Source organism: Scatophagus argus, chromosome 6, assembly GCF_020382885.2.
Source record: "Scatophagus argus isolate fScaArg1 chromosome 6, fScaArg1.pri, whole genome shotgun sequence".
In the NCBI taxonomy this organism is placed as follows: domain Eukaryota; kingdom Metazoa; phylum Chordata; class Actinopteri; family Scatophagidae; genus Scatophagus; species Scatophagus argus.
This window is the reverse complement of record NC_058498.1, coordinates 19,709,575-19,732,488: the sequence shown is the minus strand read 5'-3', so window position 1 is coordinate 19,732,488 and position 22,914 is coordinate 19,709,575. Positions and strand designations below refer to the sequence as shown.

The window sequence follows — 22,914 nt, the reverse complement described above, 5'->3', positions numbered from 1 at the left end:
TAAGGTCAACATGAGTGACTCTGTTGATGTCAGTAATTTCCTTAAGTTAAACTTAACATCACAGTTACAGTCATTTATAGCCATTCCTACATTAACAGACACTGCTGAAGGTGACTCATGTATCAGTCACATTCTCTCAACATCTGAGGTATCAGGAGAACCCTCTATTCCAACAACTCCTCCCTGCTTCAGCCAACCTCTTGCCCCTCTGGACCATTCAAACACAATCTGAACACACATTTTTCTTCTTAAACATTGTGAAATCAAATACCTCTCTAAGTTGCACTCATTTGAACTGCCAAACAATGTTTGTGAACTTTTCTCTGCTCACTTTGCTCCTGGACTGCAGTGAAGAGAGACAGACAAAGGAAGTTAAGGGTTTCTTGTTGAAACTGAGTGCTTTCTCTTTCATTCTTCACTTTAGGACTATCAATCGCCTACACACCTGTCTGTACATGTACAGGAGGACATTCTTATGATGCCTGGGTTTTCAAAGAAAGTGTGCCCACTGTCAGCAAGTTACATTTTCATTTTGACCAGAGCCTGAGAGGTACCTGCAGACATGTAATTTTGGCATCAGAAGCTCTCAGCATGGGTCAGTGAAGAGAGGAGGAGCTGAAAGAGGAGCTCTGGAGGGACTCTGGGCCCCTCACATCATTTGTCAAGAAGAACTTCACTCAAACCTGAAATGGTGTTACCTCCTAGGGCTCTGAGCACAACAGAGTTTGCACTCAGTTGTAGGCACCCAGTATTTTTTGCGTATTGTTCTTCAACATGTGGTCTTAACTACTGTTTGACAACTACCAGGTTGGTCAGCATAGCTGCCAGATAGTAAAAAGGTTAATGGTTTTATCGAGGTCAACTTTTTGCTGCTATCTTGCATATAACAAGTTTTTTTTTTTTTTTGAAAAAAAGAAAAAAATCTGTAATTATTTACTATCATCACTGTGGTATTTGAATATCAGAGAAAAACACTTAATAACACAAAATAATTTTGTATTGTGGCAATATATAGTTTCTGTTTTTGTCTTCTCATAATCCCTCAGATTTATCTCCACACCACCTTGGAAACCATTGGCCTCATTCATTAGTCACTTTGTTTACATTTCTTTGCCAGCTTTATTTAAATTAAATTGAAACACCACATTCATGTGGAAAACTGAATCTGACTTTGGAAAATGGAATTTGACACTGTAAATAAATTGTAAGCATTGTTTTTAATAGAACAAATGTATGGAACAAATGTATTTTTTTAAACGATTAGAATTCCTGCCATCACTTATCTCTTCTATTATTTCTCTTTCTGTCGCACAGATGTCTTGCATGTCTTTTTTGGTTCATGGAACCTTTGTACAATTACTTTCACCTCTGCACCATAATATACCTTCCTTAACCATGTGCTCAAACTGTGTGCTGTGCAGTGAGCATGTGTATGTGCTTTTACATGTGACAGGAAGCATGCACTGTAACTGGGTCCCTTCAGGAGTTCTATAAAAGCCGCTGTCAGCTACATGCCATGGCGCCAGGGCAGGAAATGGAGGTCTTTGGTACAAAACTGAGACTGAACTGCGTGAAGCGGAGTGGGAAGACTGACTAAAGCTCTTTCCAGCACTGAAGCTAAACTCAACAATGCCCGCCTCACAGTGCTGGCACACAGGCTCACTGGAAAGGTAGTGAACTGTACACCTCTGGGAACAGAAAGGAGCTGAATACAGCATGCTTTCCATGGCACTTTGGATAAAAGTTGCAATCAGGATTTAGCACTGCTCTCAGATATTACGTGTTTTATTTCATTAGATCCATTTGACTGTTGAAATACCTTACTTTGAGCAACAAGCAAACTACAAAAACTACAAAACTCACAAAACACAGCGCCACAAATGGTGAGTGGTTAGACTTTGTGCCATCTGTACCACCAACAGCATTTAAACACATTTAACAGGTTTGCCGGTTAATGCATCAATAGTCAAACACTTAAAAAGAGCCCATTCAAATTGTTTTACCGGTAGTTAAAATAACTTTTAAATGGTATCTTTCCACCACAGCATTCATCTGACTTTCAAAAGTCAATTTAGCATTTTCTGCAGGAAACCCTTTAAATACTCTCAGTGACAGACTCTAAAAAAAAAAAAAAGCAGATAAATTCATGTGGCATTTAAAGTCCACCTTGCAGATTTAGGTGCAGTGCTCGTGGCCTCAACTACATCACTGCAGTAATAACAGGAAGCTAACGTTATTATTACACTCCATTACTAAATGCACTGGTCCTGCTGTCGTGCTCTAATGTGACTATTACACACAATTATAGAATAACAATGGCACCGCTCTGTCAAAACAAGGCTAATTTTGGAGGCTGCAATTACTCAAATAAAGCAATTACTTTAAATTACTTGAGAGTTTCTTATCATGACACAATATTTCCCAAAGAAAAACTGATTTTGGATAAAAATACAGAGCATAACACCTCTTTGTTCTCTGATTGGGCTCTGATTAGCTGATGCCTACATTTGCCACTGAACTATTACTATGTGACTGAAACATCACTGGTTTCACGCTCACGCCTTTGAACCAATCATAAGCTCTCTCTCACATTGTGTTCTGTTTTGAATTGGTATGCCAGTGATTGACAGATTACTGTTTGGCAGTTGCAACCATCGTGGGGTCCATAAAGGCTCAATCTCGCCCAATCACTGAGCTGGGCCAAACTCCGCCCCTGACCAGCGCAGCCTGAACAGGAAACCAGCTCCAGATGCAAACCCTGGAGGAAGGTGAGTGTTTCAAATGCAGCACAGCGTGCTAACCAGAACCAGGCCTCACTTGCCTCGCTCCCCGTCTGCACAATGAACCTTTTCTGGGCCCGAGGGCAGGGGGAGGGGTGGGTATTGGAGGTGGGGGTCCTTGTAGGAGCATGAACAAAGTGGGCTATAGGTCAGTTGTTGTAGTGAAGCAAAGACAACCTGGACAGAAGTTACCTTAGCTGGATGTCAGCCAGCTCATCATTATCATGGCAACTAAAAAAATATCTCATTTGCATTCTTTTGGAGAGGCACACATGTGCTTCATTTGCAAATGTGTAATCATATCCAATTTGCATTCACAAATAACGCCATGTAAAGCTGGAAGGGATACAAGCAAACTTCTAAAAATGAAAAACATAAATCTTGGAGTTAGAAGATGACAACTGAACTGACTCTATATACAGCAAGCTTACTCTGATTTGTAATAGAACAGCTGGAAAACAATAAAACAGTATGTCTTCACCCTCAGAGACACTGGCAGGATTTTGAACAAGACAATGCCAAAACTCAGACCAAACAAATGCTTTGACAGACATTTTGTAGATGAGTGTGCCTTTTCTGAGCCTAACAGTACACTCACACACATAGAGCATCTCAGCAGGGACATATGCTCATTGTAACCTGTGGTGATGACAATGATGAATTCGAGAACGGTTTCACCGGAAAACTTCTGTTTATTAAAAGACGGAAACTTACTTTAAGTTGAACGGGAATGGAAAAATAAAGTTTATCTCTGGCTCTCTTTTTATAGCCATTATTCTGTCGTGTGTGAAAGGTGTGCACAACAGATCAGGTCTTTAACAAGGAGAGCGGAAATGTGACTTTAAACACAAAAAAGAGCAGGTCTGCAAACAGGAACATACCTTCGCTGAATGGTGGAAGATCACCAATTAATCAAAATCAAGTTTGACACTTCTTTGAAAACTTTTTATCAACATTTTTCTTCATCTCCCTCATTATTTTTATAACTAATCAGCTCAAACAACAGGATTATGTTCTGATGTCTCAATATTGCCAAATCACTTTGCTATGATTATGAAGGTTGTGACTTTTCTGAGGCTCGAATACAAGGTGAGAGATTTGAAACTCCAACATCTGTCAAATGTTAGCGGTTACCTGCCCTTTTTAACACGCTGTGGTGTTCTCAAACTTAATGAATTGACTTTTCATAGGATTTTCATAAAATCAAAGCCCATTTTTGATACCATTTATGTTTAGCATTTTTCTGGAATAGTCTGTAAATGAATTTAAGTTCACTAATTACATCATTATAAATCATTTTCTATTGTTAGTGGTAGAGACCAACATCCTGTGCTAGATTGAAATATCCTAAATACATGTGAGGGATTCACAGGGAAGAATGTGCTTTTTTTAAAAAATATCAGTAATCAAAAACAGTTTAATCGTCATTATTATTATTAGTAGTAGTAGTATTAGTATGACTTGCTTCACTGTTAATGCTAATGTAAGCCAATAACTACTACTGCTGTTTCTTTCTTTTAAAAGCATTCAAATGGCAAAATATGTGATGGTATTTATTTTAAATTAGTCCCAGAAAACACAATGTATTTGTCACTGAGGTTAGTGCTGACTAAAATTGTTCATCAGAAATGTTCCAAAACAAGAGCCAATTTCTACATTTTTTGACGGTGAATCGGTTTTAAATGTTGCATTGAGTAACAGAGTAAGTGGAGGCAGCCACAGTGAGCTGTTAGCAGAAGAGCTCCAACTCATCTGCAAGGTAACCAGCTTTACGGTGTCCTGCCACTGAGGGGGAAAACTACTCGCGCCGTGTGTATCTGCAAGTTATCGGTCAGAAATTAAGCACATTTGTTGGTCTGAACAAAGTCTTTGACTACTTTCTTCATCAGATCTTCTGATGACAAAAAAAAAAATACAGCTTGAATGCTAAAGGAAAACAAGCAACCATTTTCTTTAAAAATCAATTAATGCTCAGTAAACAGTGGAATGTAGTGATGTACTCTACAGCCAGACCTCTGCTCTGTGGCTCAGCCATCCATCCATTGTCAGTTAACTCTTGCATATCACAGTTCACAGAAAACATGCATAGAAACATAGTTGAGGAACCAAATTTAAGGAAAACATAAAGAGAAAAAGAAATTGCGAAGATCTGATTGACAGATTGATTGATTGATTGATTGGACAGACTGTTGTAAAGTGAGAGATAGGATAATAGATGGCGCAGTGGATGGAAAAGTTCCTAAAGTTAAGGTGACCTCTGATCTGGTTCCATCAGCCTGATGCCTGTTATGTTTGTGGGAACACCAAGACATAAATCCTATGCTTTAAATGAGGCCTGAATTACCACACAGAGTGTGAGGTGAGTCTGTTTTGTTTCTGCCCAGCTTAGCAGCCTCGTCGCAGATCTGCAAGGTGGACTGTTGGGAGGAAAAAATCAATGGACTCTTGCATGTAGAGACACACAGCTGAAAGTCTCCTCACAGGATAAGTGATGGACAGGCAGCTGTCTCTCAGGCAAAAGCTCTCAATAGCTTTTAGATCAGTCCCTCTCCCTTTCACCTTTTATCCTCTTTAAGCCACTGTCTCCACATGCATGTCTGTCTTTTATCTGCACTTTTTCTCTTCTGCTCTGTGTGTCAAAGGTTGGCTTGGCTCAGAGCATGAGGGCTATAATTTAGAGGAGACGTGGGACCCAATCACAGACACAAACATAGAGTCCCTGCACGCCGCCCTGTCACCACCAGTCAGCCACATGCTGGTCACTGCGGCTGGACTCTGTCTGCCTGGCACACGACACGCTGCCTGCTTATCACACTCAGACTGAGACCTGCCGCTCCTTTGACACTATGAAGAATAAATGAGATAGAAATTGTATGTAGCTTTTAATGTGAAAAAGTGTATGAAGGCAGAATACTCCAAGCGCTCAGAAACATAAGAGAATTAATGAAGCTTTATTTACACCACATAGGCTGCAACAGATTACGGTGTAATTCACCAGATGAGAGCTGCTCTGCAGCCATAAACCCCAGGGCCATGTTAAACCTCCCGCACTTTTCTCACACTGCGAGAAACTGAATCATACGCATTCATGGGTAAACACACGCACACACACACACCCCAATACTGCCAAGGACAGTACATTACATCCACTAATAATTGACTAAGGAGGCTCCAGCAGGGAGAAAACATCCTGAGGTAAACAAACGGTTTCTAGACGGAGCAGAATGAAACAGCCACAATTTATCCGATGGGATTCAAAGCAAAACAACTGGTTTCGACATTTTGCAGTTGCACACATTCTTTTTCCACTGCCGCCAATCAAAAACATTGTATGAACATGATACAAGCGATCACTCTTTTCCTCTCGTATCTTTTTTTGTAGTGTGAAAGATTAAAGCAGCCCATCTGATTCCAGTTTCAGTCTTACACATGGAAAGTAGGGTGCAGAGGTGTGTGTGTGTGTACTTATGTGTGATCGGGGGGCTGTATAAGTTTAACCAGCACAAAGGAGCCTATTTCAAAATAAGAGTTTGGCTTGTTTGGCTGAGAACAAGCTGACTGCAAATTTGTAGTGCGGTCCTTTTCTGCTTTTGAGTTTGATTTATGTGAAGGAAAACACATTTTTAAGTTCATATGAACATGTCTGTATCAGAAGGATATAAAGTTTTTGAAGTCTTGAATTCAGTTCCAGAGCTAGTGGAGACTTTTCAACATCAGGGGGCCAACATCAGGGGGCACTGTTGCACCACGCCGAGCCCAGGAAGGCTGGATCTGCACGATCGAACAGCGTCAGCCTGTCTCTTTCCCTCCAAAACTCCATCACTCTGTCTTGGAGAAGTCTTCAATGGACAGGAAATGGAGTGCAGTCACAGTGTTGGATATTTTTAAACCAATAGCTGTATGTTAGGTGGATCACGACCGTATTCTGCACCGCTGACCTGAGCCCTATCCATGCCGTCATCTCTAACCCATCAGGATGTCAGGATGTTGTAGTGGATGCAGACCTCTGTCAAGTGTAGGCTTCTGTAGTGAAGTTTGAATAAAACATGGAATTCATCATGAAGAGCTGTGTCACTGACTAGTGCGCTGTGATGTGAGTCATTACCCTGAGGTACAGTCAGTATGCTCTATGTCTCTTAAAGGAGGTTATGCACTGTATGCGTCAGTGACTGTGCCACATATGGGTGGAGACACGGCTTCTTTTCTGAACCCCAACATTAACACAGAGGTCAGGTAGGTAACAGAATTTATGGGTAAATGAAAAAGAGGTAATGTGTACATCTCCCTTAAAGAAAAGGGCTGCAAGGCCTTAGCAAGGGAGGGCTGTGTATGTAGAACTGCACGTGTAAGAGTGCTTGCGTGTGTTTTGTTGTGAAAATATGGTCTACATCACAGTCTGCAGCTTCCCAGCCAACCTGTTCATGTATCTCTGTCACAGACACTGACAAACGCCTACACCCGGCTGCTCTTCCCTAAACATTTATAGAACACTAATTACAGGCACAGGAAATGGAAAACAACTAATCCCTCTCTATTGCCTTGCAAACACACACTTGTACACACACCTGGGCGGATGTAGAGATGAATTATGCTCAAAATAATAAAGCGAAGGAACATTTTAACATTTCATAAACAAGCAAAAAAAAAAAAATCCTGAAAGGCAAACAAGAAGGAAAAAAAGATAAGATAAAATAGGGAGAGAGACAAACAGGAATAAAGTTTGGGATGAAGGGAAGGAAATGTAGTAAGAGCTCCGCTGAGAGATCATATCGCCACAGTGATGGTAATGTGAGTGTGCGTCTCATGATGCTCCCCAATGACCACACTTAAGAAGTGACTCAAACCAATCTTCTATTTACCAGTCAATTATGATCAACATGATTATTTACTGCCTTGCTAACATGACTGGTCTCTATGTCAACAAAAAGGATTAAATGTGGACCTGTAGCATGCACGCACATCATCAAATAAAAGCATCATTGGGTAAGACCACGTAATAAACTGTTACAGGCATGTTTTCCCATCTGCTTTTTACTGGAAACCCCTTTTCACACAAAAAAGAGACACAAAATAGAATTAGGAAATAGGGGGTAGTCACAGCACATAGCAGCCGTGGCAGATGGAAGGAAACTTTCAAAATAAAAGTTAAATAAAAGTGGAGGTAATAACAGTTCTGTTCTTTTCGTAAGTTTTATTTACGACAGGTGAGAGCTGAGTCTTTTTACACGTTTTCCTCGCAGACGCTCAAAGAAAAAACCTTAAAGTGAAATTTAATACATTATTCTTAAACAGCAACTTGCCCCTCAGTGTATCAGGGCAGGACGCTGTGAAGAAAACACTCTTTCTTTGAGTAATCTAAGACCTGAGACAGGGAGGCATTCTGCACCTAAACAGCAGTCCTCTGTCACACTGCATACTAACCTGCCACCACCAACACAGGTTATATCGAAGGACGCTGGTATATGTGTTATGCTGGTGTTTACTGAAGTGTCATGAGAAGGACTGAACACAACACAGGGGCTTGAATGAAAGAGAACACAGACATACAGAAATCCCGCTGCAGACTACATGTCTGCACACTAACACCCCTCGCCCCAGCATGAATTCCATCTGTTATAACACTCTGAATATCAGCGGGGTTTACCAGAATCTCTGTATGGCAATTCATTTGAGCATTGACCCACATTTCATGAAAGGGGCAAAGACCAATAGATGCAAACATGGACGGGGCAGAAGGAGAGTTAGCAGTCGGGGTGAGGATGGAGACAGAGTGATGAGTGCATGGCTGATTTTTCTTTATTCATGTGAGTGCGCCTGTGTGAAAACAAATGAAAACAAAACACAGCGCTGGTCTGCTGACGCTGGTTCGACACACAGGCTGAAATAGAACAATACAAACAACATCACCCAGGGTTTCTACTGCACAAACATTCCCAGAGCCTTAAGCCAACAGCTCAGCTAAAAACACAACCCAGAGGGGCAACAAGACAAGCTCAAACCATTAATACAGCCTAACACCTTTTGTTAAAATTGACTTTCTTTAGGACTAAATACATAATTCTCTCTTATTATCTCCCCTTTTCCCAGATTTCCTCACCCATTCCTCAGTCCATCTCTCTCTCTTCCTTTCACTGCCTTGCTTGTGGAAGCATAACTCTGCTTGACATGATAAAAAAAAAATTCCCAAGACTATCATAACTTTTAGAAATCATAACTTATATCTTTAACCAAATCAAAACTGCTAGATCGCATAACACAAATCAAATAACGGCTCCAGTGAGGTTTTTTTGTGAGACAGTAGAGCTGAGACAGTGTTGGCGAAGGAATGGAGGCATGAATGGATTGCAACACCGAACCCAGGCTGGAGTAAACTCCATTACTCTGACCTGTTTCACCCCGCTTCAATCCTTGCCTTATCCCCACTGGGTCTAAGGGACCACCTTCACTTCACAGAATTCTTGGGTCACAAACTGTGTTCCCCTCACAAATTACCTTCCTCAAAAACTGGACATTTCTCACACTCTCTGACTGTTCGCATGGATAATTTGGAAACAAGTTCAGCTAACGTGAGGAGGTAAAATTCTTTGTGTCTGAGTGTTGCATCAGCAGGGGTTGTTTAAAGGTTGGCAGCTGTTTCCAATGTGATTATCTCCCTGTCACCTTTGGGGTCCTTACCACAGGTGGGTCTTGTATTATAAAGACAGCATCATCGACAATTCCTGGCCTGTCTTCCAAATTAAGGATGACAGTGTGCCACAGAGTGCACGCCAATGTTTGACTGGCCTCTCTGATAAATAACGGCTGATGACTGGCAGTAAATCCTCAGACGCCCCCCCACCATTGCCTCTGTACACCGTGAAAATGTCTCTCTTCCTCATCCTCTCCCATCATGTCTGTCCTTCCTGAACAGATGGTAAACACATCACTAATGCCTTGTCTATGTGTTTGTCTTGCCTGTGAGGCAATGCAGAGCCTAGCTGCTAAACTAGGCCTAAACACATCACACTGGCAAAGAGGCACCGCTGCGCCAAACACCACTAAGAATGTGAGAATCACAATGTCACTGTGTGCTTGATGGTCTAAATGCTCAAGTGTCCAAAGTATACCAATTAGCTAATACTGCTTATTTCTTTTTTAGCTTTGTTGACCACTGGGTGTTTTTTTTTTTTCCCATCCTTTCCGGTAGTAGTCCATATGAGTACTTTACTGTCCTTTACTTTTAATTTCAAGACACTTTACACGTATATGTTCTACAATTTTACAACTTAAATATGATACTACTTTGTAAAAAAAAGAAAAAGAAAAAAAAGAAGAAGAACATACAATTTGAGCTTAAACAATCAATCGATTGTTAGAATAATGTTAAAATGAGTCTTACAATTTTAAAATAAAATTAGTCAGTAACTGTTTTGACAACTGATTCATCGTTAAGATTATTGTTCATGTTAAAATGGCAAAAATTTCCTAATTTCAGATTCTCAAGTTAGAATAGTTTGAATTAATGTAGTTTGAAATAATTTGAATTACTTTTACTTTTAACTAACTTTTACTTGCAATGGAGTATTTTTATAGTGCAGTATTATAGTATGATGTACTTTTGGCCAACAGTTAGCAAGTCTATTAAAAAAGGAAGATATTTTTAAAAAACAGTGAATGGTTGTTTAATATTGTCAGGTTAATGACATGTTGATGGTTTAGAATTTCAAATAATTCAGACATATAAAGATATATTTACTTTCAAAAGTCAGCTAAAAATGATTTGGCATGATGAGATACAATTCTACACTAACCTCCAAACCAGGTGTTTGTTTCAGTTTGGCCAGATCCACTGACATTAATGTTATATGACAAAGCACTGCAAACAGTTTTTCCCTAACTTAATGCAGTGCAACATCTCCTCACACTACAGCCTGTAAAACTGCCATAGAGCTGAGTCAGCGCCTTTCAACGCAAACTGAATATGATGATAAATGTAAAATGTGTTGCAGGGCTTCTGCATTCACTTAAGGAATTTATGTCTATTATAGTCAACCACATACAAAACTGTTTTATTTTGTAACATATGATGACACAATTGAAGAAATTCTTACAGAAAAAGTTTTGTCTCTTCAAGGAAATTAAAAGGAAACACTGAAATATGAGCAGTGTCAGCCTGCTGCAGACTGGAGTCATGCAAACTTGCAAAAATAAAATTTGATTCTGCAGTTTCTGCAGTTTAATCTCTGAATTGTTATGTTTTAGGCAGGATGTGGAGTAGTGGTTGGTGCAGTGTGAATGAGGACATCTGAACTTGTGAGCCTCACAGCCAGATGTGCAGTGTGTGTGTTTAATGTGTCATTTCAGTCGATGCTTCATTTTCTCAACAATGAACGCCTAACAACCACAACAAGCAGCTGAAAATCAGTTGAAAGCTTATGGCAATTTCAACACAAACATGATCACCAAAAATGATCACACATTTATTAAATCATCAATTTATTAGGCCTCTCAAAGACACAATACAAAGCATGTAAAAAGGCCTTGTCAGCATCAATAGCGCCTCCCATGCTTGGAGATATGAGAGGAAAAAAGCAGATATCTCGGCTGTGATGTTTAGACACCCAGAGCTTAGAACACAGAAACGTCAAAACTATAAACATGAAAGAGAGAAAACACAGCATCTTAAAAATCTCCGAACAGAAGAAAAAACAGTGGGGAGGAGAGGATGGAGAGCTAAGGACTCCTGCTCCTTAGCTCTCCATTGGGAGGAGGGGGTGAGGGGCACATGGTGGCCGTATGAGAAACCAGTCTCCTCCTCTAGCCCCTCCATCCCTCCTCCTACTCATAATTAGCGGTTCAGCGTCTGCTCGTTTTGGGTTACTTTCATTCCTTTTCCCATTTCCATGAAAACAACAGTGGGACAAACAGGCCCACATGTGTCTCTGAGTACATAAGAACAATAGAAGAAGAAGAAAAGTGGGGCATGTGAGTTCACTTGAGATGAAAGCTTAAGTAGGAAAACACAGGAATTAGTGAGGTTTTCCTTCACATGTTTTCCAATCAAGTTTTCCTATTGGATAAAATGTAGTGTGGAAGGCTGGAACAGCTTAGTTTGGCTTCATCTGGTATACACTATGACAGACAGTGGAAACTTTTCAAATCAAAAATCACTCTTGTACAATAGCCCACATGTTTTATTATGTTACACACATTCACTACAAAAAAATTAAATCAAAGTAAGATGTTAAATCTTAAACCAAGGCAGTATTTGTATTTTTTCTCTTTGGTCAGACAAGATATTTCTTCTTGCCAGGCAGTTTTATTTCACATTTCAACTTATTTTGTCCTTAATATTTTATAGATTTTATAACTTATATAACTTAAGGCTTGATACCAGAATTACCAGAGTTTTAAAGCTGTTTAATCAGTGATTTTGATATCGTACTTAAAATAAGTATATTCCAGTCTTGTTTTGAGAAAATCACAATAGCATTTCATGCCAGATTACAACTTTGGTATGGTAATGTCAAAATAAAGAGAGAAGGTTGTGTGTTCAAACCCATCTGTTGGGTGGTGCTGTTCTGTGTAGACTTTGCATAGTGACCTATCTGAGGGTGTATACTGCCTCTCGTCCAATTTCAGCTGGGATCAGCTCCAACTACCCAAGACCCTCCAAAAGAATAAGCAGTTATAGATGATGGATGAATGGATAGACAAATGTACTGGTTTCTGTATTGTATCTGCATTTTATACTTCCTAAATATAAAGCCTTATTTCAAGACAATGGTTATGGCATTTGCACAATTTAAGCATATCGAAAAACTAATAATAACTAATTCTACTAATTAAATATTTTTCTTTGTAGACAGACAAATGCGCTTGCTTTTAGTTCGGCTGCAATAGATCAAAGATATCCATGAGTTCTGTTCTATTGGCAGATATTATTGCTTATTTTAAGTACCATTTCCCCAGTTTATTGCTTTCTTTCTTGCAGTGTTCAATGTATCTATGTCATGTGTAGCTCAAAATCTTTCTATCTGCTATATCAAGCAAACGTGGGCAATTGGTCTCTATTTGTCATAATTGCACTAAACACATACAGTATTTTGGCAACTGTTCTGAGGAATTTCTAACAAATCCATTTACAAATATTTTGTCCATGTGTACATGCTCACATCAGCCCCTCTGGTTTCAGTCTCTTGCAAGATGTTTGAGCATGTGGTTGCAGTCCTTCACAAAGCTGTACTAGATACACCGTTGTGCCCCTTAAAAAGACTATGCAATTCTAATGAGACACATTTCCACCAATCAATGCAAAACCAATCTTATTAATAACGGCCGAGGGGAGGAGAAAGACGATGAGAAGAGAAAAAACCCAGAAGAAAAAAAAGACAAGACATAGAAGGATACTTAACTACCTCCAGACCCCAGCAGTGAGCCTGGGGGGTATCTCCCAGTAGTCTACACCCTGATGTCAATCATGTTATGAGGGAAGTGGAGTGGTCTGTTCTCCAAAAATCCTTCAACAGATGAGTTTCATTTCTAGCTCATACAAAATGATTCCAAAAACAACAAAAGGCAAACTTGCCAAATACAAAAAGGGAAGCTGTATGCATTTTCTTTTCTTCATCCACATAGCTCCTAACAAATGCAAATACCAGCTCAAATGAAAGCTGAGCTTAAAAACCAGATACAGCTAATGCTGTCACGACCTATAAACTTTGAAACATTTAAAGTTAGAGTGGACTGGGGTCTGTACGCTCTGGCTGCTCAAATCAAACTCTGAGACGCTGCTGGACGAGTCTTAGATTGCTCTGCTGTGAAGTTCTCAAACATTTAATCAAATAAAGCCTTCCTCTCGAGTTAAAGGTCTCTGTAACACCCCACAGGTCACAGGAACGATTGGAGTTATTATTGCTAACATGACATATCAATTTGACATACCAGTTTCCAAATGCTGTTAGAGGTGGTATACACACTTAGCTGGTAATAAATACCACACTGACCCTGCCATAGATACACATATGAAACAAATGGTGTGCTCCACCTGATCATAGTCTCAGACCACTTGGATCCAGCCTTTTGAGCTGATGTGATTACATGTGGCGCAGTGCCCCAGGGAACTATGGGTAATTAATGACAGAGCAACGGTGGCAAGAGTCTGCCTCTGATTGACCCGGTTTGACCCTCACTGCTTAGTTACCATAGTGATTGGTCAGCCTCGTTCTCTTTGGGTGACTGGGTGATTCCCTGGGGCAACAAGGTGGTCTACAGGGTGGGCATGAGTGAACAGAGGGGTGGGGGTAGAGCAAAGAAGGATGTGCAGACTGGGATTTCAGATGGGTACAATTACATGTTAAAGCAAAGAGGAGTCCTTGTCCCACCTTTGCTTTACGACCTAAGGGGGTCAGTCCCACATCCCCCCACCTTACCCCATTCATCTCTGATAAGAGAATGCAAGTCTTGGCCCATCCTTGGCAGTAGGGGGCACTACTAATCTACTGTGTCTCTAAACAGGTAGGCCAATAAGAAACTGGCCAAGTAAGTTTAAAAGATTGCTGTGCACTGGCTCACAACGATGAGCATTCACCATTTGTCAACCAAGCACAGAGAGACTGGAATGTCACACGTCCATCTGCATGGCAAAAAAAAAAGATGATTCTGTGAAGGCTAGCGGTAGAGTTTCCCATTTGCTATTGCTGCTAATATACTCTTTACCCTTAACTGATCAATCATGATGGAATCTTCAACATGTCTAAAATCTGTAATCTGGGTATTCGGGGTCATTCAGTATCTGAAGAAGACACTCAAAGATCCTGGAATGTTTCTCTGTCTCCATTTCACATCAGACATACAGACACAAAGAAAGCCACATGTCCTGTGGGCTGTGACCTCCTTTGGCCTGTGCTCAGCAGGTAGTGACAAATGACCTGATAGTTAATCTGTCCTGAGGTGGAGCTTTTCCACAAGGAACAGAGAGCCTGTTTGTGAAAACAGGAAGTTAAGACACTGTTACCAGCATAAGCACATTAAAGGATGCACATGCATGAATGCATGCATGCACACATGGCCGCACTCACATTTACAGGCAAGCACACCTGGCTATAGATTGAGATGTAGTTCATAATGGAAAACTGAAATATAAAACAGTGAGTAGTGATATTTTAAAATGAAGGATGTGTGCCATTCAAATTAATATAAAATAAAGGTATGAAGTGGTTTCTTTGGCCAGCTCTGTCTGGCACACTGTGTCATTGTTTGGCTTCTTGCAACCCCTGCCATCTTCCCGAATGGTCAGCTATTTCTATGGCCTTCCTTATTAACAATCCATGGGTGAATGCTGGGCATTGTGGGATTTTCCCCAGTCTGTGGTGTCTTGTTGGAGCATGCTCAAATCAAGTCTGACGCCAAGAGGCCAAGTCAGCAGACCACACTGACCTGATTCACCAGAGATGGAGAGTGTTAGTTGGAGCTTCAAGAGCCCCCTCTGATCATGTTCCCAAGATCACCTCACCCAAACACTGCAAGATGACAATACAGCTCAGTACAACAGAGTGTTGATTTACCAGAGGAGTGTTTAGGTGGAGCATGGATGATCTCCAAGAAAGATGATCCATTTCATTCTGCAAGTTTGATCTGAGCAAGTGTGAGCAAAGACTTTGGCTGAGGATGTGAAAAACATTCAGTTTCAATTCCTGCAGAACCCTCAAATACACACATTCGTGAGGGGAAAAAATCCAGGCCACATGAAAAATCCTCCTGACATGAAGAGTTTTGACTCCACAGTTAAACAGCTGCAATAAACAATAGAGACCAGTACAAAAAATATCCGCAGATGCACACATGCGGCAAATGCAACTCTGAAAGAGTGAAACTCTGAAAGAGTTGCATTTGCTGAAAGAGAACAATGCCAAAAGAAAATAGGCCACTTTAAGTAAAAGAGAAAATGTTTAGTGTATTAAATCCTTACAAGCCCATCTCACTCCCTCAGCTTTAACATTCAGAGAGCTGTAGCTCCATAATTCTACAGCTGTTAACACCAAAGCAATACCTATAAAGTTTCAGCTCAGTGGGCTGAGATATAGATTTAGTGAAAAGATGCTTAGTAGAACATTTAAAATGCAGCACATGTAAATTACTACTGAACTAAGAAATGGGGCCACTGAGGTTTAATAGAAGGCAACTTGATCTTAGGTTCCTCGACAGATTGAGCACAATCATAGCCAGCAGGATGGCGAGGCCATTTGGGATAAGTAATGCAGAAAGTGGAGCCAGCCAAGCACCTATCTGCCTAAGAGAAGAGGGGTAATGATAGCAGGAAGTGAGATGAGTTGGTCTTGCCCTCTGGCCTACCAGCCCATCACCTCTGTTAAAAAGGTCCCTCTCTATAAACAGGCTTCTCTCTGCCTATTAAACAGATAGTACATTAGGCCAGAGCTGTGCAGAACAATGTAAACACAGCCGTCTCAGGGTACCGGCACTGAGAGGTGGGGGTGGGGAACTTGAAATGGGGCCTATTCCTGTGTCTTTCTGGGAGTGAACTCCATCACTGTTCTCTTCCACTGTAATCCTCTCCAACTAAACACAGGAAGGAAGAGATAGGTAAATAACTCAATCTTCTGATAAACCCAACTTTCTCCCAATTTTAGAAGGTTTGTTATGTTACAAAATACAGTGGATTCAGCAGAGCACAGAAGCTCATGCTGAACATGTGTGTGCATGTTACAGTGAGGCGCATATTTAGAGAACACATAACACAGATAAACAATAATCACGACACATTTACCAGGAAGAGCAGGATAAAGTACGGTCTGGAGAAAAGGCATTAATACAAGGCAATAAAAGAGAGCCAGAGAGAAATTGTCAAGAGCCAGGAGTTGAACCTCCAGAGGCTCATTCTGTGAGCAGATCTTGCTCCAGAGTTGAGGTTGCTACAGAGAGGAAATACAGGGATTGAATAAGGGAGAATACGGTTCTCAAATTGGATAGATGGGGAGACGGTCAGTCCAGGTCATTCCAGATGTGAGGCTGTTAAACAGTAGGGAAGTGGAGAAGGTCAGTGTTGGGCATCTCAGGGCAGTGCCCTGGAGTCATTCACACCCCTTTGTTACAATCTTCACCAGCAGGGACACAGCAGAGATGGAGAACAAGGGGAATGTCTGGGATGTGGGGACAGGCTCCATACCCTGGGGAAAGGCCAATTACAGTCCTCTGTCTGTGGCATGCAGCTCAGATAAGATGAAAGTTACTTCAGACAAATATTAACTTTTTTCCTTCTGGCACCATAAGAAATGATACAGACCAGATGGTTCACATATGACTGCTGTATTTCGGGGATTGGTTTGCCTTCTTACGGCTTTACATAACAGGAAAATGACACACGCTGTACCGTTAGGTTACTGACATACTACAGGCCTGAACGTTTAAGCATATACAAGTCAGTGTGTGTCCAAGGGGGGGTCAAGGGATAAATGTGAAGGGTCATGCACACACTGACACTGTGCCGAGGAGGTTAATGGAGTATGTGGCTCACCAGGCTCCAACCTGGCTATATACTCACAACAACAGACATGGACACACACAGCAACGGAGCATCACAACAGTCTGAAAAAGACTTGGGACTTAAGACTCAGGACACAGCAGCATAAAATGTAGGTCTGCAGAGTTTCTTGCAGAACTATCACAACTGGTTGATAAATCAATTAATGAATTAGTTACTGACTATTTTGAAAATAAATTAATCAATTTAGTCATGTTCCAAGCAAAAATGTTAAACACTTGCTTGTTCCAGCTTTTTCAGTGTGAGGATTTGCTACATTTCTTTGGTATTTATGACAGTAAAGGAGTCTTTTGGTTTGGTGTTGGTTGGACAAAAGAAACAACTTGGAATTTCAGGCCTCTGGAAAACTGTAATAAGTATTTTTCATACTTAATGATGATTAATCATGAAAATTATTGGCAGATTAATGGAGAATGACAATATCTTTTAGTGGCAGCCCAAGCTTCTTGAGGGCAAAAGTCCGGTTTTCATTGCATTTTTTTTTACCAGTTCTATAAATTGATGTCAAGGGTACTGGATTTGGGGTTATAGCTCGATTTTAACTTAAACATCCAGTATTTCAGACTAAAACACAAACACACAGCAGAGACAGAGATAAGGACCAGGCAGGCAGTTTTGAGTGACTCCTGGGAGAACGAGACATGCAGCTTAGTGCAATTCTCTGTCTGAGCAGCGCTGTGACCAGTAATAACTCGAAGCTTGAATGTTTGCAGAAGCATGCCCTGGTAATCCCAGCAGAGTAAAGCAACAGGCCAGGGTGAGAGAGGTTAGCTCCTCTCTACTGCACTGCTGTCATCACTACCATGTTCAGTGATGTGACAGCCTAATCAACAGTAGGCCACATAGCACACTCACAGACAATAGCATTAAAAATCCTGCCATGATATATAAATAAATATGGCTGAAACTTCCAAGAGAGTTCTCTCTGGGAAAGATCTGCAGTAGTAGTGTACATGTTTAGTTTGGTGAGTTAGAGGCTCTGGCGGGGTTGTTGTTGGGAATGTAGTGTGCCTGTGATGTTCTGGGAAGTGGTGAAAGAGTGAGTCTGTTGAGTTTTGCCTTGGCTGTACCACCACGTCAAGCATACACATTCTGTAACTGCGGGCTGGAGCTAGACCAAGACTGCTCAATCTGAGCCATTCAGACCAAAGCCCAATAACATGCCAGACATCCAGGGCCCAAGGCAGCAGGGGAGGGTGGGGGTGGTTAGGTCCAATCAGGGTGGCAGTGCCAGCCAAGAAGATATCTGACCATCTCACATAAATATGAGTACTGTATAGCGAGGAGGTAATAAATCCAGCAGTGTCTGTAAAGGCAAGTATCACACTAACCACACTGATATTTAAGCCCAACTAATATGTCAAAGTACATAACCACATCTGTACCCCAATCTTATTAATATCCTGGCTGCAAGACACTCACAGGTATATGGCCTTTAGAGTTAAGGCAATAAAATGTGAAACCTGGAAAAGCAGGGTTTCATTCTGAACAGATTTTTATGTATCACAGCATATTTAAGCATTACCTCATGAGTAAAATGCTGCACTCCTGCTTGGGAAAAGTTGTCTGGGTCACAGTATTACACAGTATTTTAAACAAACAAAGTGTGAGTGTAGCTACTGGGAAAGGCATGAACTAGGCTAGGTCCTGAACTCAATGGCCCTTTGCCTCAGTACGGCTCTTGCCCACTCTAAGGCCTCAGTGCAACGCCGGCCTGAATGAACTCACACTGTCCACCAGTGACGGGGTGTCCAGCTCTGCCTAGCTGTACCCACAGCAGCCCTCACACACTCAGGCAGAGCAAACATGGCTCAACCACCAGGCAGAGCCTAAAGGCATTTCATCCTGCCATTTTGTAATGTAATTAACTTCTCTCTGTCCATGTTGGGATGAAGCAAAAAACCTCACTTGGAAATTAAATAAACAGAGGGGGCACAGAGGACACACAACTCATTTCCCTTAATACCTCAATAAAACTCAGGTCCGTTTTGATTGCAAAAGCCAACTCTCACATTATGCTCAAGGCTGGATTGTAAGATTTGATTCTTGAAGAATGTCATTCTGAACCTGGGCCCAATGCTACATGTACTGTCCTGATGCTAAATACAACAACAGCCTGTTTTTAACACAGTCAGCAACAGTTTTACGAGACCCTGTTCCACCTGTGGACAGTCACCTAAAAGCCTAGTTATGAGACTGAAACTAAAAAGAGTAGTGAGAGAGTTGTACTTTGAACTATCCAGGTGTAGAAGACAACCATGGGGGAGTGGATCAAAGTGGAGTCATGAAGAAAATGGATACTGGAGCTATAAGCCCTAAAGTCTTCTTCCTTTATTTAATAAAGCAGCGATGGCCCCAGCTGAGGACCAAGGTTTATGAGGTTGTTTTCAAATTCCAATTTGGCATGGGGCACTGCCGCAAGCTTGTTTTATTTTTCCGTGATTTAGTTTAATAAGTTCCTAAATACTCTGCTGTCCTACTGCTTGCTTTACAGCTTCAGGAATATAAAGCGACTCAGTGAACACAGCAAGGTAAGAGAGGGAGGAAATGGCTTTAGCATTAGTTAGCACATGGTGTAGGGTATGGCGTCATTCAACTTGATGAGTAATTTCGTAAGATATCAGTTGATCATCGCTAAAGAGCTGAAGTGAACAAGCGTTGACCGGTTGCTCTCTCCCTCTTCTTCTGTATCAGACTTGCCCTCTGATCCCTCCACGGTCAAACACACGTGTACATCTGCCTGTATCCGCCCCCGTAAACTCCACGTCTTCCTCCTGAAGGAACAAGTCTCTAAACAAAATGATGGAAATCTGGCATGTTTGCAGTGTTTACTGGATCTGAATGTTTTCCTTACAAACACAACTGACCTTGTTTATGAAGGAGAGGAATCTGCATTTTTTCCTGTCTCTGTCAGTTTAACACAACATTCTGGCCACCACCTAGTGAACCACAAGCACCCACTTACCTGCTGAGCATCGGTAATAAAATATTTACCCGAAGGAAAAGATGTGACTAATGTTAGTGTGAATAATTATCAAGTTAATTACAGATTGCAGAGTGAATATGCTGTTTTCTGTCAATGCATCGTTGTTAAGGATACAGTTTAAAAACCAACATGTGCATTCTTGAAGTTATTTCATCCACATTCCTTAATATTTGCATCTGAAATAATGCAAGATTCTATCTTTTTCCATCAGTCTTTCTGTCATAGCTGGTTATAACATTTCCACATTTTGAATGGAGCCTTTTCACTTTTCATCACCAGTTAAGCATATGGATAATATGTTAGTGTAAGATGAGTACAGACCTGCAGCAGCAGCCTCTCGAAGGCCAAGCAGGCATCCCAGCGGGGCAGGCTGGGGTGGCGGAGCATCTGGACCGTGGCCAGGCCCAGCTGGAGCACCCCGCAGTGGGTCTCTAGCACCCCCCGACTGCTCCGGAATGGCTGCATGTAGGTGCACAGCTGCTCGGGGGTCACACGGCCTGAGAAGAGGGGAAAAACACACTTATAATCTGGAGAGAACTCTGAAGCCATCACGCATTCATCAGTTAATATTAGTCATAGGACATCAAACAGTATGTATGTAATTTTTATCTTTGGTCTTTTATGTACCATCTGTTGCAAACAAATAAAAATGTACAAGATTGTAAGGGACACACACACACAATCATTCCCACTGACAGGAAGAGCGCAGTGTGGAAACTGAATAAATAGACAACCTTTTGTGTATGTGTGTTCTTGTTAACAAAGCTAGAGAGTCCATTTTATTTATCATTTGAGCAGTGGCATAGCATGTCGCATAGCATGGTCCTCGTACGACAAAGCTATCATTTATCACAATTATTTCTTGAACACCAGGTCATCCAACAAACATAGCTATCATGACAGGACTATGTACGTGTGCTTCAGTGTGTCACTGATAAGAGCTCCTGAGAGCCTGTCATGTTTGTTTTCTCTGAACATTTATAGAGGTAGCAGAGAGACTCTTCTCACTGTTCAGGACCCCTTGCCTACCCCCTCAAGCCCCTCTTGCAAAGATTCACAGAGACAGGAAGAGCGATGTAAAGGGTGTAAGGGCTACGGCGGGGTGTGCAGGGTGGCCTGGAGGTACGAGGGGCTGTGTCATGAGCTGGGATAGAGAGGGGGTACACATTAACTCCCCATAAAGCCTACTTCTTCATGTTGATGTTCTGAACCAGCACCAGATGTGGGAGTATTTCCTGTTGGACTACATGGCCAATGTTTTCTTTAGCAGGGCCAAACACATGACTAGAAGAGAAACAGACAGGCAGAATAAAAAATGTAACAGAAAGCTCTAGAATACTAGATACAATATGAAGTCAAAGCAATTAAAAAATGCAAAAACAAAACGTTTTTGACTTTGTTAAACTGGATGTCTTAATCTATGGATGTGAAATACTTTCAGAAGGAAAACTGAAGGGAATCATCCAGGGAAGCTAATAACAAAAAACTCATTTCAGGGCAGCTGATAAGTAAACCTCATAGCAAAATAGTTTCCTGCTAGGCTGCCTGTTGGGAAACACACTTTCCAAGCTGAACTCAAAGAGTCAGTGTGTTGTGTGGCATTTACAGAGCAAGTGTCTACAAAAGGGAATTAAATTTCTTGCTGAAATTAAAGTACTTTTTTTGGAGAATAATCTTCAGTCCAGACATATTCAAAATCCTGAAAAGCACTATTGTGAACATATCCAGCCATAAAATCCTGGCAGCATAACCAAGGTTCACCAGGCTTGATGTGCCAACCATAATTCAGCACAGACCAAGGAAATACATCCAAAGCAAGGGCCAAGCATAATTTCATCTGAGAATAGGCAACCAAAGAATGGTACACTGTAGGCCAAATGTGATCTGACTTTACAGCTCGGGAGATCATGGGAGACTGAGTGAGAATATGTAAGACGCTGGAAAAAACAGAAAAAGGACTAGGACAAGAAAGCCACACAAAAGCCTGTTCTCCATTACACAATCAAACAACGCTGGCTGAGCCTTAGCTCTTATCTATACCGCTAAACTTCCCTGAAAACAGTTCTGTGATTATTCAAGCATCTTGTTGCCAGATGCAAAATGAATGTCACAGAGACGATCTGTCAGCTGAGCTACGGATTCAAACAAGGTTGTTTCTGCAGTTAGAGCAGTACTGGAAAGGTTCTTCTTGTCAGTCTCTGATAAATAAGACTGTACATGTAAGATGACACTGCGCTTGTGCCACCTTTCCATGCCAGCTTTAATCATTTGTTTAACCACTATTTTTATTGAGAAAATATACAGCATAGTCCTTTTGTGTTTTTCAGTTCATTTCAAAGCCTTGAAAACTATGAAACCACCAGCAAGTTAAACTGTGGTTAAGTCCATCAGCGTGTCTGTTTTATTTACCAATGTCAAAAGGTTTTCAGCCATACACAAAACTCCAGTTTGTATAGAAACCCAAAGGTGGTGTAAGAAAGCTGAACCTTTTGGCCATTTTAATGTTCTTCTGGGTGCATTTATTGCAGGACCAGCCATAAAACAAATCACATTTTCAGGCCCATGCTATAAACAGTTTGAGCTGCTGCCCATTTGTGCACAAGTGGCAA

The 22,914-nt window shown here is 41.2% G+C and overlaps 1 protein-coding gene across 3 annotated transcripts in view; it reads right to left on the bottom strand.

Annotated features, from left to right (window-relative positions):
- scfd2 (sec1 family domain containing 2) overlaps nt 1-22,914 on the bottom strand; it is an 82,007-nt gene that overhangs the window by 46,552 nt on the left and 12,541 nt on the right. For all 3 annotated transcript variants that reach the window (XM_046390670.1, XM_046390668.1, XM_046390669.1), the window contains exon 4: nt 20,627-20,802. In XM_046390670.1, the coding sequence (XP_046246626.1) occupies nt 20,627-20,802 (176 nt within the window). The remainder of the gene's footprint in view (nt 1-20,626; nt 20,803-22,914) is intronic.